Source organism: Gasterosteus aculeatus, chromosome 15 (assembly GCF_964276395.1).
Source record: "Gasterosteus aculeatus chromosome 15, fGasAcu3.hap1.1, whole genome shotgun sequence".
NCBI classification, from domain to species: Eukaryota; Metazoa; Chordata; class Actinopteri; order Perciformes; family Gasterosteidae; genus Gasterosteus; species Gasterosteus aculeatus.
Genome location: NC_135703.1, coordinates 15,858,329 through 15,877,276, shown reverse-complemented (window position 1 = coordinate 15,877,276; position 18,948 = coordinate 15,858,329). Strand labels below are relative to the sequence as shown.

Below are 18,948 nucleotides of genomic sequence, written 5' to 3'. Positions count from 1 at the left end.
TGGTATATTATTAGTGTAATGCTGCTCATGCTTCAACTCTGTCAGAAAACAGTAAAAGAAAATGTATGCGTGGGGTCGGCTTTCTATAAGTCACTCTTGATTATTATGCACAACATTGATTTATCTCATTTACAAAATTTGCAAGATAAGAGAGACTCCAAAAGCAGAAGGACAGTGAATATATATTCGACTGTGTTTATTTATTTTATTATTAATGTTTTTAATTTCCTGAATAATTTTGGCGATGGCTGCCCTTTTGTTTTGGTTTGAGCACCTGCCACCAAAAATGGGCATGTGCCAGCATGCCTTCCTAGCTATTTGGCTCATATATGAGCTAGAGCATGAAACTTCAAAGTGTAATATAGTGCATTACAAATTAATGCATAGTGCATGCAACACTATGTACTGTGTTAGGGCAGCTGTAAGGCTAACTAAAAGAAAAGAAAAGAGAATGTGGTGTCTGCGTGCTTCTGCGCTAAAAAAAAACAGCAAAATCCATATTTACATGTGTTTATTCTATAAACATTCCGACACAAAAACGAGAAAATTACATTTTACAGAACAAGATATTTCACTTAGTGGAAGCAATCCAACAAAATGCTTCTGTACATCTCTTTGCAATGTGCAGTGTCTCCACTAGAGAGCAGTACCATCTTAGCCCTTAACCCTAGAAGAGATACATAGAGCAGCGATTCCCAAAGTGTGCATAATTTGATGCATAACAAGTGCAACAAATCTGTGCAACACATCTTTTCCTCAGTGCAGGTGAATAGCCCATTGATCATATATGACGAACGTATAAAACTAGAAAAGGCATTTCCTGCTGAAAATGCGTTGGAATGCAAAAAGCTGAAAGCTGCACTGAATATTTAAAAATAGCTGAAAATACAGAAAGTTTAAGGGAATTTGAATACATTTGCTGAATATTTAAAAATAGCTGAAAATACAGAAAGTTGAAGGGAATTTGAGTACATTTGCTGAATATTTAAAAATAGCTGAAAATACAGAAAGTTGAAGGGAATTTGAGTACATTTGCTGAATATTTAAAAATAGCTGAAAATACAGAAAGTTGAAGGGAATTTGAATACATTTGCTGAAATAAAAGATATTAGAAAAGCTGAAATTAATTTGAAATAGCTGAAAATACAGAAATGGGAGAAGCTGAAAGGAATTTCAATAGATTTGCTGAAAAAGCAGAAATGAAAACAGCTGAAATAAATGTGAAATATTGCAAAACAGAAGTCTCAGGAGCTTAAATGAATTTTAAAAAGTACAGAAATAACAAAAGCTGAGATGAATAAAAAGAGGTTTAAAATTGTTTGTAGTAATGTTAGTTGTAATTTGGGTATTAGTACTAGCAGTAGAAGTCGGTTTAGTATCAATAGCAGTAGAAACAGCTGGAATACTGATACTATTAGCCATAGTAGTATTTTTAATAACATTAGTAGTAGTTGTATTAATAGCAGTAGAAATACTAGTAGTATGGTAGTAGAAGTATCAGTTGTAGTTCTACTGAGGTACTAGTAATATTCGTAGTGGTTATAGTAGTATTTGAAAGAGCAATGCGTATTTCAACGAAACCGCTTCATGGTTAAGGTACAGATAATCATTGAGGCTTTTAGTTTGTAATGATGGAATTGGGTGAGGGGGGGTTGGGAGACAGAATGTTTGTTATTCAAACTAAGAAGTTTTTAATTAATAGGCCTCATCACTAACATTACAGTAAAAATTCCCTCCATGGGGCTTTTATTTTGAAATTATTGGATTGGGTGGGGTGGGGGGGTGTAGATAGAGGGAGGGAGGGTGAGAGGGTGAGGAAGGGAGGGGTGGTGAGGAAGAGATAGAGGGAGAGAGAGAGAGGAGAATTAGACTGACTGACTGACTGAGTGATTAACAGTGAGAAGAGGTCAGGGTGGAGGGGGGAGGGGGGGCGAGTGTCTTTATCATATTGGTCTGTTGACAGAAAGCATATCTGCGTCATGTGACTCCACTAATCAGGTCACAAGGAGCAGCTGTGAGCCACAGACAGATCCTGCAGCGTGTGAGTGCTCGTAACCACGACAACGACGCACCTGTGCGGCTGCAAGAGGGCAGACACAGGACAGCGAGTTACACAGAATCCACACCTCAAACAAATGGGAACCAGCGCAAAACTATAACAGCTATCTAAAAAATACGGCGTTTGTATGAGACCCAAGACTCTACCGAACGCGTGGATGTGTTTTTATGTCTGTCCGGTAATAAATACGGCTCCTATGGCCGTTTACAAAACGTGTACCTTGTGGATTTTTGTGAGAAATATGTCGGCAGATTTGTATTGGAGCCTATGGGGCTTTTGGCAGAGGTTGTGTCACTCAAACACTCCTTGCGCCAAAACTAAAAAACTCTGGGATTCCATGAACACATTAATCCAATCAGCACAACCATACCCTCCTTAATCTGAAGAAATGAAGCCTCTAGAGTGTATACTTTGGCTGCAAGGACAGAAGTTCCATATTTTTTTAACCAGATTCCTGCGATGCCCCACACTCTAGCCTGCGAGGTCCCGCCTCTAGCAGACGCAATACACACTCATGTAAAAGTCAGAAACGGAGCGAAGAACTAGTGAAACATAATCAGTGATTATGAAAAAAGTACAATATATATCCACAAGCAGTTTTTTTCATAAAATAGTTTAGACCTGTGTCAACATTTGAAAGTTTAAATGGTGTCTGTAGCTTAAAGATTGTCGGAGCTGAAAAATCTGAAAGTTGAAGAAGTTTAAGGAGGATTTGAATACAAACTCCATTTGAAAACCATGTTAAAATATTAATGATTATTGATTTATATAAATTCAAGCTTAAGAGGTAGAAAGCTGAAAAGTCATAGCCCTCAAGCCAGAAAGGAGCTGAACATTTTAATATTTGAACGGTTTTAATAGCTGAAAGTGTGAAGGAGTTGAAAGGTGCCGCGGAAGAAATAGAAGAAGTTGAATAAAGATTCGAAGAACAATACTTGGAATGCATCTCAATGCATTCCAACTAATCAAGTAATTTCCATCTGGTTGCTGTAAAACACTGTGGTGGAGGGGCGTGGTTAGCTCAGCTGCAGGGGGGAGAGCGGGGGAGTTGTTCAGGGGACGGTGCTGGTAGGTGAGGAGTAAGCAGGTGGGAATAATCTGCACTGATTGTCTCCTACAAAAGCAGTGAGCAGGATCCAGGTCAGGGGAACGTGAGCCGAGCAGAGCTGAGCGGAGCCCGAGAGCAGAACGCGAGAGCTGAGCGAGGCCGGACAGAGCGGAGCCGAGTGCGCACGACGAGCGACCTCATTCCTGCTCACTGCCCTCCCCTTTTGACAATAAAGACTGGTTACTCTCATCGTGTGTCCGTGCGTCTTTACAGAACCCGCCGGTGGTAGCGCTATCACGGCTACAAACACATTAAATATATGTATAATAATTATTAAACATATTATAAGAGTTGAGTTTTACAAACATAATGCATGGTGGTGTGTGTTTTTTTGTTTTTTTTAAACCTCCATGAATTCATTTTTAAAAATCTGCCAGCAGCAGCACAAGCTGCAGCTCCTCGTCATGGAGTCCACCTTGTTGCGCCGCTGTGTTTCTGCTGCAGCCCAGACGGACAAACCAAACATCTACATCTACATCTTTGATTTTTTCTACCATTGCCTGCGTTCCTAGAAAGTGGAAACCACAACAAAGTCAGCCAATGAAGAGGATTCTGATTTGCTCTTTTTTATCGGCCAATGCGAGCGATGACATTTAACCTTGGCTGTTAATTTCCTTTGTAGATATCTTTTAGCCCCCACAAAACCCTGCATGCTGTAAATCTTTCTGGGCCCCTGGATGTCGTCGCTCCTTATATGAAAAGAGGACAGCGGATGTTGAGATGAGCTCACAAGCACATGTAACTTTTGACTTAATTTGTCATGATGGCCTCTCTCACAAGCTGTTCTTTACAATGTCAATGTCAATTTTATTTATACAGCACTTTTAAAGGCCAGTGGCCAGCCAAAGTGCTTTACAGGATAAAAACAATCAGCATCAATAAAACAATACAAGCAAACGTAAAACAAACAAACAAACAAAAAATAAAATTAAAATAAACAGTAAAAGGCAAACACATAAAAGATCGATGCAGGTGACTTAACTCAGCCAAAGGCCAATGTGAACAAGTGAGTGTTAAGGCGAGTTTAAAAAGTGGAAAGGCTCGTCGCAGACCGCACAGAAAACGGCAAAGCATTCCACAGTCTGGGAGCCGCTACTGCGAAGGCTCAATCTCCTTTTGTTTTAAGGAACGACCGAGGAACGTTCAGAACCAGCTGGTTAGCTGACCTCAGGACTCTGGAGGGTTGATGCACATTAATAAGGCTGGATAAATATTCTGGGACCAGTCCATGCAGAGACTTAAAAACAAATAAAAGACTCTTAAAATCAATTCTGAACCTAACCAGAAGCCAGTGGAGAGAGGAAAGCACTGGCGTTATGTGCCCATGCTTCTTTGTCCCGGTTAGGAGACGGGCTGCTGCATTCTGCACAAGCTGTAGGCGGTTGAGTTCTGATTGGCCGATACCGACATACCAAGGTGATCTCCTGTTCCCCTGTTCGTAAAAATGTATACGAAAATCTTGAACATACAAATTTGTAACAATACATACGAACTGGCGGTGGTTAACCACGCCCCTTGAGTAAACAACATGGCGGACCATGTCGGATTCCGTCTCCTGTCTCGTCACTTTTCATTCTCCACACATCCATGTTTTAATGTCCGTCATACAATTAAACACAGCATGAAGGGATTCCTTGGAGGGGGCCTTTAGTGGCAAGTACACCTGTACATCATCAGCAAAGCAATGGAAAGGGATTCCATGCTTCGTAAATATCGATCCCAGGGTTAGCATACAAGGAGAACAGTAGAGGGCCTAGAACTGACCCCTGGGGAACTCCGCAGGTCAGAGGAGCCACTGAGGAGAAAAACGTCCCCAATTGTACACAGAAGGATCTATCTGCAAGGTAGGATTTAAACCACTCTAGAGCAGAACCTCTAATGCCCACACAATGCTCGAGGCGGGACAAGAGGATAGTGTGATCCACTGTGTCGAATGCTGCTGTGAGAACTAATAGCATTAAAAAAGCCCAGTTACCAGAATCAAGGTTTAAAAGAAGATCATTAAAAACTTTTAAAAGAGCTGTTTCGGTGCTGTGAAGAGGCTTAAAACTAGACTGAAACTGTTCACCAATGTTTGCACGACCTAGGAATTCTTGCTATTGGTTAAAAACAGCTTTCTCCAAGACTTTAGAGATAATCGAGAGTTTGGAGATTGGCCTGAAATTAGAAAGAACCAAAGGATCCAAATTTTTCCTTTTTAAAAGAGGCTGCACTGTGGCATGTTTGTATGGAATGCCGTTTTAGTCCAAATTAAATAAATGAATAAATACATGAAATATGCATTTGAAATAAATCATGAAATAAATAAATGAGGCAATAAATACATAAATATTAAATACATTTAATTATTTCATGGTACTTTTATTTCATAATGACACTTTTCATTTCATGGTACGTTTATTTCATAATGCCACTTTTCATTTCATGGTACTTTTATTTCATAATGCCACTTTTCATTTCCAGAGTATTTTATTTCATAATGCCGTTTTACATTTCCAGAGTCTTTTATTTCATAATGCCGTTTTACATTTCACGTTCTTATATGCAAACCAGGGGGCGTGGCTACATCTAACATTCAGAACAGACAACAGAGCTGTGTGCAAAAGAAGGCTGGCTGGAATGTGGCATATTTCAGTTATTTGTACATCCAGTCCATATGACAGTACAAGATCCAAAATATGGCCTTTTTCGTGCGTCGGTTCCAAAACAGACTGCGTGAGATTAAGGGAGTCAATTAAATTTAAAAAATCTTTGACAAGCGGTCTGGTCTCACAGCATACATGCACGTTAAAATCGCCGACAATTAGAAAGTGATCATACTCGAGAATAATACCCGACACAAAGTTTTCAAAGTCCTGTATAAAGTCTTGTGGGTGATAGATCACAGCACAGAGAACAGTCACGGGGGTTTTAACCTCAAAAAGTTGGAGCTCATAGCTGGAGCCATTGACAGCTGGACGCTGCTGGACGTGGAAGGTGGATTCAAATACGGATGCCAGTCCTCCTCCTTTGCCGGTGGTGCGAGGGGAGCTGAGGAAACTACCTCCTGGAGGGAGGAGCTCCGAAAAAGGAGCAAGATCTCCTTCGCGGAGCCAGCTTTCAGTTAAGAACATAAAATCCAGTTTGCGTGAGGTAAAAAAAGTCTTGTTGGTGACAGATCTCACATTCAACAAAACCAACTTGAGGAAAAAAGTGTCCGAAGGTGAAGCACGTTCCATTGTGCGGAGGTTCCGAGGGTCCACGCCGCGACTCCCGGTCCGAAAACGCCAGGTGGTAGGAAGCAGCAACAGCTGGTCGGAGTCCGCCGAACAGCTGACGCTGTCAGAGCCGCCAACGCACGGGAGCACCGGCCGGATCCATCGAGTTCTAATCCTCCTCGGTCGCAGTCGCAGGGCAGGGGAAACATCCAGAAAGTGTCGATTAGTGCCATAATCCAACACACGAGCAGACCTAAGATAGGCCTCCAGTCTGACCCGGAGGCCTCCGCGTTTACCGCGTCTTCTCCGGCGTCTCTGACGGGCAAAAGGGACGCCTCAGAAACGCCGGGATTTCTTCGGGGCATGGAGAAAAGTACACCAATAGATCATTCTTGAGCTGATCGTAGAAGCCTCCTATCTGAAGCAGAGTCTGACGATCATAAGTGAGGAGAGATGATACCTAATGACAGAACAGGTAAATCACTAAACACATAGCAAACACAGAGCGACAGACGGCCAGCCGAGCAGCATGGCGCCATCTTGAATCTCTAATTGTAATCTAATTAACAGATGCACAGGAGGGATAGGATCCAAACGCAATGCAAAGGAGTGCATTAGCACAACAAGTGTCAACCAAAGAGCTTTGAAGCAAGAAACTGCTCCCTCTTTTAATGTGGACTCTGGCTGTTGTCTTCTATTTTTCATTGATTTGCTGCTTACCAACATCCATCCTTCCCAGCAAAACCAAGCAGAAGGTGTTATGTAGTCTGCGGGCCTGTTGAATTGTCCCATTGAATGAATGGAATTGCTGTGGTAATTATCCTGTCATGACACAGCAATGAAACAGAGGTATTTAAAACCGGCGCCGATCATATAAGAGACTTCACAAATAACAGGCCCACTCTGGCCTGGCAGTACGCTCTCCTTTTCTGTGGCTGGGATTTACTACTGAATTAGAAAAAACATGAACTGTCATATGGCTAACAACAAGTGTCTCGCCGTAAGAGCTAATCAGAGTTTATTTCTGATAACTTTGTAATGCTACTATCAGATATGAGGGTAAATTTGAATAATATTCTTTGGATCAACTTCAAAGGTCTAGTGTGGAGGGTTTGAGAGGATTTTGTTGTTTTTTTGCAATCAAAAGTAAGACAAGAGGGGGAAATATAAGTACAACCGAACACTGAATAAGACACTTCTTCACACTTCACTACTCTCAGTATTTTAGGCTCCCAAATTCGTCCTTTTACCAGAAATCTGGGAGTGATTTTTGACAGTGCTTTTAAACTTGACAAACAGATTAGGTCTGTTGTCAAAACTAGCTTCTTCCAGCTGAGACTCCTGGCTAAAGTCAAGCCCTACCTGCTCCGCAAAGACTTTGAGAGAGTCATACATGCATTCATTACGTCCCGCTTAGACTACTGCAATTCACTGTATGTTGGGTTGGATCAGTCATCCCTTCGTCGCTTGCAGTTAGTCCAGAACGCAGCAGTTTGACTTTTGACCAGGACAAAAAAACGCGACCACATTACACCGGCTTTGGCCACCCTCCACTGGCTTCCTGTTTGTTTTAGGATTGAATTTAAAATTGTATTAATTGTTTTTAAAATTTTAAATGGGTTGTCGCCTTCCTACTTGTCGGAGCTCTTACATGTCCACACACCTATCAAAGCACTGAGGTCGTCTAATCAGATGCTCCTCGATGTGCCTGGATCCCGGTTAAAAACCAGAGGTGACCGAGCCTTTTCAGTGGCTGCTCCAAACCTCTGGAATAGTTTACCTATCCATGTAAGAACAGCTCGGACCATTGCAACGTTCAAGTCCCTCCTTAAGACCCACTATTATTCATTGGCTTTTAATTCAAGTTGAGCTTTGATATTTTGACTTTGTTCTTCTCTACTGTCAGATATTTTGTATTGTATATTGTGCTCTGTCTGTGTTTTATTGTATCGCTGCTTTTCGAGCTTGTTAAGCACTTTGGTCAACTGAGGTTGTTTTTAAATGTGCTATATAAATAAAATTGAACTTGAACTTGAACTTCTATGCGACCAAAATGTTTCTATTCGGTTTCTTGAAATGATATCACATTGTAAAAGGTATAATTAGTAGGACAAAATATAAAGAACACCATATTATCGACCCGTCAACCTCTCCCTAAAATATACCATAGAATGGAGGTGGGACCAAGAACACACAAACAAGAGCACATGGCAAAACAAAACAAACAGGGATGACAGACGCATGAGGGAAGGAGACTTCGGGAGTAAAACAGAGGTAAAAGACAGAATGGGTCAGACAAGGATCCTGACAACGTGAGTCTTTAGACAGGTGACTCTTGAGGAGACTCTTGTTACCTCAACCTATAACTTCATGTATAGACAGAGGTTTATTTTTAAAATACACTAGGACTAGAAAAACCTTTTGTGCATGAATAAATGAATATGATTCTCCGAAATAGATGAGCTCTAACCAAATTTCTGGTATCTGTAACAAGAGTTGTTACAAAAAGACACATCTTCGACTCAAATCTAGACCACCTGTTTCATCCCAGGATGAAGACAGCAAGCAACGTCTTCTTGTTGTTGTCCGTTTTACATATATCTGTTTGTAAGAACAGAAAAAGGAAGCTTGTGTAGCCGTCACTAAGACTGTCACAACGAATGAAGTGTCAGAAACGATTCAGCATGGTGTTTTTTGCTTTTGCATTGGGACCAATGATCATGCGTTTGAGATATTAACGCTAGAATCATTTGTGTAATTACATGATACGGTTGGAGATTTATTGCTGTGCAATGCTTGGAAGGTTACATGAATGTCCACACACGGATGGGTGGGGCAAATAAACGAGACTACTGTTTGTGTCGAGTGCTAAACCAAATTTTAATAATAATAATAAAATAACGTCTTAGTTCTTTAGGAGTCACACAGACACACAGTGTTAGTAAGGTAGTTTTTGAAAATACATTGATAACACATAACAAAAAATGTTCATGTCAGTCTAATTTTATTTCTAAAGTATCCTGAATTCCTGACTGACACCAAGTGACCACATCTCGGGATCTTGGATTTGCTGAGAACAATATACCAACTAGCAGTGTGGTTGTACACTTTACGATAAAGTACACTATTAAGAACCACTTGTAGTAACCACTATTACCACTTTGTAGTTCTCACACATATGTGTGTGTATTTATTTAAATCATCCTGAGACTTTATAGGAAAGTATATTTGTATGAGGTCAATATATATATATGGATTGTACTTGTATTGTATTTTTATAGTCTTCCATCCACTCAAAGAGCTTTTACACCTCATTCAACTGTTGACACCCTGATGACAGGAAGCACCATGCACAGTGACACCTGCCATCAGTAACTAAGATGAACACCGTGCACACATCCTAGTGAAAATTGCAATTTGGAGTGAAGCGTCTTGCCCAAAGGCACATTAATGTTGATACTAGCAGAGCCGGGGATCAAACCTCAGCCACACTGTGCTCAGTGTTTTGGTTTTACAAAGGAGATTTCTTTTTTTGTCGTTGATTCATGTGCCTGAGTTTTTCCCTGAGGAATGAGTCACTTAAATGACCAGACAAGAAAACAAGCTGTAACTGTTCACGCAAGAACAGTTACAGCTGTGAAGAAGGAATCATTTGTTATGAATCCAGCCAAGGGTCCAGATGTTTCAACCAGTTAACTATTGCTAGCTTCATTTGCCACAGAGCTGGGCTTCTTTGACATCCAGCTCAGCTGAATGCGGTCAAAGCTTTGCCCTCTGTTGACTTTATGCTTTGGCTGAGGGACGTGGGGACTCCCAGCACATTAAGTTAATCCTCAAGCCCTATCAAGTCTCTGCCCCAGTGGGTATAAGTCGCATGAGACACCTCAGGACAAAAGACACAAGAGTTTCAGAAATGAGAGGAGGACAGCTGCTAAATAACTATGAACATCACATAATGAGAAAACCTCTGGTTTGGGACAAAGGATTTTCTTAATGATGCAATGCTGCAAAAGCACATTGATTATAACCATTGATTCTTTAATAGCAGGTTACGGTTTCCCAGGCTCGAAAGGTTGTTGTGATGATGCACTCTGAGAATATTCTTTATTATTATTACAGGTCATTTAGCAGACGCTTTTATCCAAAGCGACTTACATTACACTTTAACCCCAAGGCTTTTTCACATTTTTGCCCGGGGAGCAATTAGGGGTTAGGTGTCTTGCTCAGGGACACTTCGACATGGAACATGGAGCAGCCTGGAATCGAATCACCAACCTTGTACTTCCCAGCACACCTTCTCTAACCCCTGCGCCACAACGACCCTCTTTACATGCAAAAGTAGACTGGTTCCTCCATCTTTTTAGGACTTTTCATGCTTGCATCTTGAGTAATATATAGATCAGTGAAATGCAACTAAAGTTGTTTCATGGCATTAAAAGGGCCTTTGGCTTGTCTGTCCCCATGGACGCATCATCTAGAAATCCTCCCATGTCCCGTCCCTTCAGGTTAAAGGTACTCTGACCCGTATTACTCCGAGCCTCAGCAGTGTAGACTCTCTTCCCTCATTTTACTTCTTTGCGTAAATGAGCTATTATTAACTCATGCAGAGGTGAAGCACTTTCTAGTCCTCAGAGATTAATGGAAAGGTAGTCAGCACATGAATAATTTAATCATCCACTGCTGAACATTGGACATCTAACCCTACACTTTCTCCTCCCCCCAGAGGAATTTTTCCCATCGACATATTTCTAATGTGAACATATTCTGTAGATTGCTTTGTGTTGGCGGTAGCAATATGTTTGTTGCACAACCTCAAAGATATGAATGTCAACTGTCCAAGCCGCTGGGATTCAGCACTGCTTATGTTTGTTGAGGAAACATTGCTTCTTCAAACCATAACTTTATAGAGCTTCATAAAAGGCATTTATGGTAATGGTTGTCAGCACATTCAGCAGTTCCTTCAGCTTAAATGACCTTTTACCGGGAGAATCTAGCACAGGGTTAATTCAAATGTTGCAATGAGCTTTTGAGAAAGTTTACAGCACAGTCTTCACTTAACAGAGTTTTGCCATGGAAAGTCGAAAGGAATTCCCTGCAAGTAGTGCTGCGACTGGGATCAACATCACCACTGATGGATTGCAACTTCTTAAGCTTAATTAGACTATTATCTTTTTTTTTAGGTCCTAAGGTTGTGTATTTCAGCTGTTGAAATTATAAATACATCCTCTTTTTTTCTCGCCTACACTACATTTAAGAACTAGTAGAGTACTGAACCTCTATTGTGTGTGGCCTTTGCAGAGAGAAGATGTATTATTGAACAAGAGAGTCTCGCAACATTGGCAGTTTTCAAACACATTCTCTGAAAGAGGCGAGCTGCTTTAAAGCCGAGACGGAGTCTCCAGCTGAGATTTCTTGAAGTGAAGTGTACCTAGATGAAATGTTGTTCTTTTCAATAAACAACCCTTCACAAAAGGATTTTAAAAAGCAGAGAGGGGTGACACCTAACACGATGGAGCCGTGGTATTCAATTGATAAACCCGAGAGGGAGAGATCTTGCAGTAACAAGGCAAATCCATCAGTGAAATCTCATCTCGGTCCATCCCAGTGGCACCAGTGTGATGGCTGTTTTTATTTGTAACTTTTTAACTGACACAAATAAAATCCTTTATTTTATTTTTTTATTTTTATTTTTGTCAGAGTCTTGGGTTTTGTTTAGACAGTCAGTAATGTTCCTGACAACTCCACTGTATGGAATGGAAATGTGCTTAGAAAAATAGCATCGCATTAAAAAAAAGCAGGGAAGAGGATGTCAAGCTGGTAAACATGGATGTAAAGGTACTCCCTCATAAATGAAGAAGCACAGAGACTGGAAAGGTCACAGCTCCATTGGTGCGGGAGGGTGGAGGAGGATTAGCTCATCAAACGTCTTTCAACGTCTTGTTATTTTATATGGAACTTGGCGTCTGAAATAAAGATTAAAAAAAATAAAAATTCCTCATGTGACACCAGGAGTCCACACTGATTTATTTGTTCAGCAACGTCGCTTCATGGTTATTTTAACCCATATCACAATCTCTTCCTAACCCTAACTAGGTTGCTGACTTTGTTGACAGATTTGTTTCCCCGTCAAGACTTAGGGTTATTTTTAAGATATTATACAACCCTTTCATGAAGACACGTTGCAGCTCAACAGCTGTTGGACTTCATGAAACAAGCATCAAGCAATAAGAGACAGCTGAGGACATTGTTTTATCGCATTCTCACTTTTTTAACACATTTTAGTTTTTCAACACTTAGTCTTCCGCGCCAGGTGTAAAATATCGAGGCATGTATTGCATGCCATAAAAGAGCTTATGAAATGTAACAGATACACATTTTACATGCAAAACCGCACCACACCAGATACTGTGCTCGCTCATTAACCATGACAGTGTTGCACTGACTCAGTCATTTACATTATGAGAATTTGAATGCAAGCGTGAAATGGGTGTTTGTTCTGCATCTTGTAATCAAGCTTGATACACAGCCAAGTGGATGGAATCTTATTACATGAGGCCTTAATCGGATTTCAAGTCATTTAACTCCATTTCTCATGTCCAACCCTGAATGACCTCAAAAGATCTAATGATTCATTCCTCTGACGTGCATCCGATTTGAAAAGAGACACCCTGTTGCCCTATTAAACATATTACAATGAACGGAGCGGAGTGCATTCGATGTGGGAGTCCAACCTAAAAGGAAAAGGCATTTTCGAAGCAGAAGCAGAATAATGAGAGCGAGACAGTTATTTAAAGACTGGAGCCATGACAACAGAGGCTGGTGAGGGACATTTATTTTTTTTAAGAGGGAAAGAAAATCAGAGTGGGATATGATGCTATGCATGAAGGGTACAATCTTTTTATGTTCTGGTTTAACCACTGACAGATGGTTTAAATGCATGTTTAAATGCATGTCATGCAGTTTGCACTGCCATCTGTAGCAAACACACATTTTCAAATTGCATAATATGTCCTTTATTTATTCCCCTAAAGGTAAAAATCCTCTATCTATAAGCGTCCGCCAAGCAGTAATGTCTTCCTGTGATTTTGAATTGTCAGAAAGTCGACCCCAAAAAAACGTGATAGGATAGTGTCATGGTGTGGGTTCAGTCCCTGTTTTATTTTGTACTTTCCTGCCTCTCGTGTCCCTGGGTGAACTTCACTTCCTGCCCTGATCTATTTTCCCCAGTGAGTTGGATTGTCTGCCGTGTCACTGATTGTTTCCTCCTGTGTCAAATCACCTGTCCGGTCGATAGTTGGTTTGGTTTTCCTTGTCTCTCCATTGCCGTTCGCCCCTAGCTTTTTTTCTACTACCTAAATCAAGCATTTTTGTTTTTTGGAAATCTGCAAGTCTGCGTTTGAGTGCTCTCGAGTCCCTGGACTTTCCCATGACATGTATTTTTGGGGCCCTGAGCACAAGGTGTTCTGGGTCTCCCAGGTGACTACCAGGTAGTGGCCTCTTAGTTAGATTTAACTGCATTAGCATCTCATTCATGGTTTTACCTCCTTTTTCAAAAGGTACCTGTTTATTTCCTCTGGTTCCCTCCATTTCAAATCAACTAAATATATTAATTTTAACAAAAGCATGTGTTGTTCAATCATATTCTCTAAATGCCAAGTTTATGTAAGCAGCCAATGATGTGAGAACAATATCCACATTATCAATCCAATGCTTTGCTTGTTTTCCATCCCTTATTGCCACTAATAGATACTCCTCCTTTTCGCTTACCTTCCCCTGCACATGCCTACACAGCTGCTATTCGACCAGTGGGAACTCATTAAAAGAAAGATTTAATTATTGGCATTAGACCATTTATCAATCGAAAACCTATTCACCGTTGAATCCTCCTCCGGACCCATGTGCTCTCTGATGATCTAGGATCGTGGGAGACCTTTCCTGAAGCATCAAAGCACTGTGGGATATACTAATGCGGAGGTTCCTACGCCCTTGATTGGTGTAGTTGAAAGTCACCACCCAGAGAGAGACCTTGTGCAAAAGCAGTATAGGTGTTCACGCCCCTTTTTTAGGTTGCTTCGCACTGCGATCAGCAACATTCAAAATCAACTGGTGACTGGAGCAGCAGCGGAGCAGAGTCATCAATGGCCGCTGATGCATAACATATTGAGTGCTGTGTTTGGTCAAAGTCAATGTCGGTCAACATAGCTTCATCCTCATGTAAATCTTTCATCTTGTCATTTCGGTGTCGATGAACCCTCTCTTATCCCCTTTTTCAGAGTGCCAAGTTCTGTGCATCTGCACCCTGAAAACACTCGGTCAGCCATTGGAGCTGACAGCTCATTGTATGTGAGCTGGAGGTGTGAGGGAGGCAGCGGGTGGGGTGTTGGGTGGAGGAGAGACAGCGAGGGAGGGGAGCATTTCTGAGTATGTGGGCGTGTGCGGCCTACACAGTGTTCCCACTGCGTTGACGCCCGTTGCTCACAGACCGCCGCCTCCGATCCGACGCAATGCACAGGACCGCTTCCCAGATGTGTTTCCCTACACGGACACGTTCCGCTGGGTCAACAGGGATTGTCACTAGATATAGGAGGATACAATACAACACAGACTGTGGCACATTGGAGAGGCAGCTCAGGGAGCAGGAAGAAATTCTTCTTTAAACGCCGGGGAGTCTTTAAAAATGGAAATTCAATTTTTATCCAGTGGAACATTTACTCAGGTACAATTAAAATTTTGAAGCAATACTTACTCTCTATTCATTTTGCAGTTTTAATGCCCAGTTATTTTAAGTTATGAAACACCAAACATATGATGAGGTTATGATTAACTGTTATGTAACTATAGTATCCTTATATGTCATTTCTATTTGTGACATGCAATGTCAAGCTTTTATCATGCGAGTACATTTCTATTTCAATGACGTTTTCTTTCAACACTGAAGTATACGCCTTTCAACAAAAAGTACACCTTCCCACATGTCTTCAGTCAACCTCATCCCAAACTAAGTAAGTTTCTTTTCATGAAAAATAGATACTTAATGACGTAATGCATAATGATATGAATGAATGAACATAAGCGAACATTTTGAAATACAATATTGGTTCATTTGGGATCTCACTGACTCGGTATGTTGACTTTTGTTTTGTGTCCCTTTGTTATTATTTGCATCTCTTTGTAGTTATTTAATGTTTATTTTTGGTCATTTGAGTCACTTTAGTTTAATTGTAGTCATTCTTTGTCTCATTGTGGCTTTGCAGCGTTTCATATCTGTTCTGTTCTTTTGCTGGTGTTTTATGAAAAGAAAAGAAAGACAAGAAAAGAAAGTTTTTAAAAGAAAAGACATTTTATGTCTTTCTTTTGGTACTTTGTAGTCACATTTGTGGTAGTGTGAGTCTTTTTCTGAATACAAATTTAAAGTAGTCGTTTTGAAATTGGTACACCTCAGGTGACTGCCAGAGGAGACCCTTTGCTTATAGGCCTGTTCGTGGTCCCGAGCGAATTAATGATCTCTCTCAAACTGTGCACAATCAAATTATAAACGCTAAGTTGTTTTTATTACTGCTTATAATACTCTTGTTTCTACTGTAACCGTGGTACCCGCTATGGTACTAATAAAGGATTATCTTATTTGATCTCTCCTCATATTTTAGCCCATATTAAATACATCTGTCAAACAATAGCGCCTATGCATCATGGTCCATTCTAAGTCCCTTAAGACTTCTGCCCAAACGATTGTTAAAATCAGGAAACCTTGTACCAGCATGTGACTCAATGTTAAATATGATTCTCTGTGCACAAGTGTGTCCATGCATGAACTTTTAATTTAATATTGACAACCGCCATCACACCAGACGTGGACAAAATAACAGCACTCCGGAATAAGCAGCGCATGGCACAATTAACAGAAACAACAAAGCTAAGGACAACTTATGTGCACGTGTCCTTGCATGGAGCTGTCCCAATATGGCATGTATTATTATGGGGCGCCGTTTGTAAAATGTTGCTGGTTCTAAAATCCTGCGCAGTTTTGCTACATTTTGTATTATCATATGAACAAAAAAGCATGACAATATTCATATGTGACTTTTTCAAACATTTAGAGAGAAATTCATGTAAATTCATGCAAAAAACTTTTCCAAGCATAATGTCAAATATAACTCTAAATGTTCAATCTAAATGTAAATGTTATATCTAAATATTAAATCTAAATCCATCCATCCATCCATCGTCAAACCGCTTATCCTGCACACAGGGTCGCGGGGGAGGGGGGGGCTGGAGTCTATCCCAGCCAACTTCGGGCGAGAGACGGGGTACACCCTGGATTGGTCGCCAGCCAGTCGCAGGGCTAACACAGAGACATACAACCATTCACACTCACACGGGCGCGCGGTCACATCCTCGGCGATGGTCCGGTCAAGGAGGGGTTGCGCAACGTTCCACGCCCATGAACCCCAGCATGACTTCAACGTGGACAGTATGTGGCCCCCTACCTAAAATGAGTTTGACACCCCTGCTCTATAACAAGAGCTAATTCATCCGGATTTGCCAGCTTGTCTTGCCGCGGCGTGAATTACTGTAAATATTGTAATGTTCAGTCGTCAAGTCTGATATGTAGAGAGACTATTTGGATCTATATTTAACATTTACATTTAACATTTACATTTAACATTTAGATATAACATTTACATTTCGATTTACATTTAACATTTCGATATAACATTTGCATTTACATTTGACATTTATATTATTTAACAACGTCGTGTTAAATAATTAAACATTATCCTTGGAAAGGTTATTGCATGAAATTACATGAATTTCTCTCTAAATGTTTGAAAAAATGACATATGAATATTGTCGTGCTTTTTTGTTCATATGATAATGCTAAACGTAGCAAAACTGCGCAGGATTTTAGAACCGGCGACATTTTACAAACGGCGCCCCATATATTATATGTAATATAAACATTAATAGAAAATGTATCATTGTCCCAATTTCAAATGTATAATCTTCCCTCAATCTCTGCTTTTCCTGCGCACGTCCCGGCCCGACTTCAGCTCCATCAGCTCCACCTCGTGCTTCGCTGCTGTCTCCAGCACTTTCTGCTTGTTGTAATACACCACGAAGTTGTTTATGATGGGGTGGATAGGCAAGGCGATGGCAATCACCCCGCACAGGAAGCTCACAGCCGCGTTGCATTTGCCGAGCGTGGTCTTTGGGTAAATGTCCCCGTAGCCCACTGTGGTCATGGTGATAATGGCCCACCAGAAAGACTGCGGGATGCTCCTGAAGAGCGTCTCTGGGTGGCTTTGCTCCAGGGTGTAGGCCAACGCCGAGAACAAAAAGATCCCCACGCTCATGTACAAGAGGAGCAAGCCCAGCTCTTTCAGGCTCCTCTTTAGCGCGAAGGTCAGGGTCTGCAGCCCAGCGGAGTGGCGCGCCAGCTTGAAAATACGCGCGATGCGCATGATGCGCAGCGCCTGGACAGCCTGCTGCACGTTGGTCAACTCCATCATGGACGAGGTGCCGAAATAGGTGAGGGACAGGACCACGTAGAAAGGCACGATGGCCATGAAGTCTACGACGTTCATGAAGGAGAGTACGAAGTGCAGCTTGTGCGGAGAGGAGGCGAGACGCAGCAGGTACTCCGCGGTGAACCACGACATGCAGGCGGTCTCGATCGCCTCCAGGGTCGGGTGCTCCACCAGCATCCCCTCGGCGTCCGCCACCTGCAGCTCTGGGATGGTCCCCACGCACATCACCACTGCCGAGACCAGGACCGAGAGGAAAGACGCGATGGCAATGACGCGTGCCGACCGCGAGGAACCCGGCTTCTCCATCAGCCTCCACAGGAACCTCTGGCACCTCTGGGTGCACGTAACGCAGCGATCGGGCTCCAGGTCCTCCAGAATCACTTTTACTTTGTTTGCGATCTCCGTCAGCTCCTCCTCCTTTTCGCTCAGGTAGCTTTTACAGCACTCGTCCAACACAGACTGGTCTATTTTCCAGAACTCCATCTCCTTGATGAAACAGATGGGGCAAATACCGGGTTTGATGTGGATTTCATTGAAGTAGTAAACGTCGATGATGCACTTGAAGGCATCGGGATCTCGGTCGAAGTAAAACTCGTTTCTGTCCGGGTCGAAGTCGTCGCAAAGCGAGGAGATGCCTTCGTGATTCCCAGGGGAGCAGTTCAACAACTCCGCCAGTCTGCTGTCCGGGTATCGGCTCAAGACGTCCCCGTACAGCACCACCCGGACTCCGCCGATGTTCACAGCAATCTCCCCCTCGCCGCAAGAACCTGTTCTGTATTTTGGCTTCGGAACTGTCCACATTTTACTCAAAAGTTTTAGACCGATTAAAAGATGTGTCCTGTACTGTTGACGTAGCCAGAGTGGGAGTCCAGTACTTTGCGTAAACGTTTGCGCATCAAGCTGTTTCTTGCACTGAACGGCACAGCTTGAGCTCCCCCCCCCATCCCCCCCCCCCCTCTCTCTCTCTCTCTCTCTCTCTCTCTCTGAGTGAAGGAGGTTTGCGCGAGCAAAGCGTGTTGCTGAGAGCGGTATAGGTTTGTTTCGAGCGTATTTTTT

The 18,948-nt window shown here is 41.9% G+C and overlaps 1 protein-coding gene across 1 annotated transcript; it reads right to left on the bottom strand.

The window, feature by feature from the left end:
* Positions 1–16,166: 16,166 nt before the first annotated feature.
* On the bottom strand, positions 16,167–18,842 carry kcnf1b (potassium voltage-gated channel, subfamily F, member 1b). Its single transcript, XM_040200571.2, has one exon. It carries the CDS (start codon positions 18,691–18,693, stop codon positions 17,374–17,376), a length of 1,320 nt encoding a protein of 439 aa, XP_040056505.2. The 5' UTR covers positions 18,694–18,842; the 3' UTR covers positions 16,167–17,373.
* Positions 18,843–18,948: the final 106 nt, after the last annotated feature.

Bases quoted from the DNA above. Each gene is read 5' to 3' on its own strand.
- kcnf1b (XM_040200571.2), bottom strand. From the start codon at position 18,693: ATGTGGACAGTTCCGAAGCCAAAATACAGAACAGGTTCTTGCGGCGAG.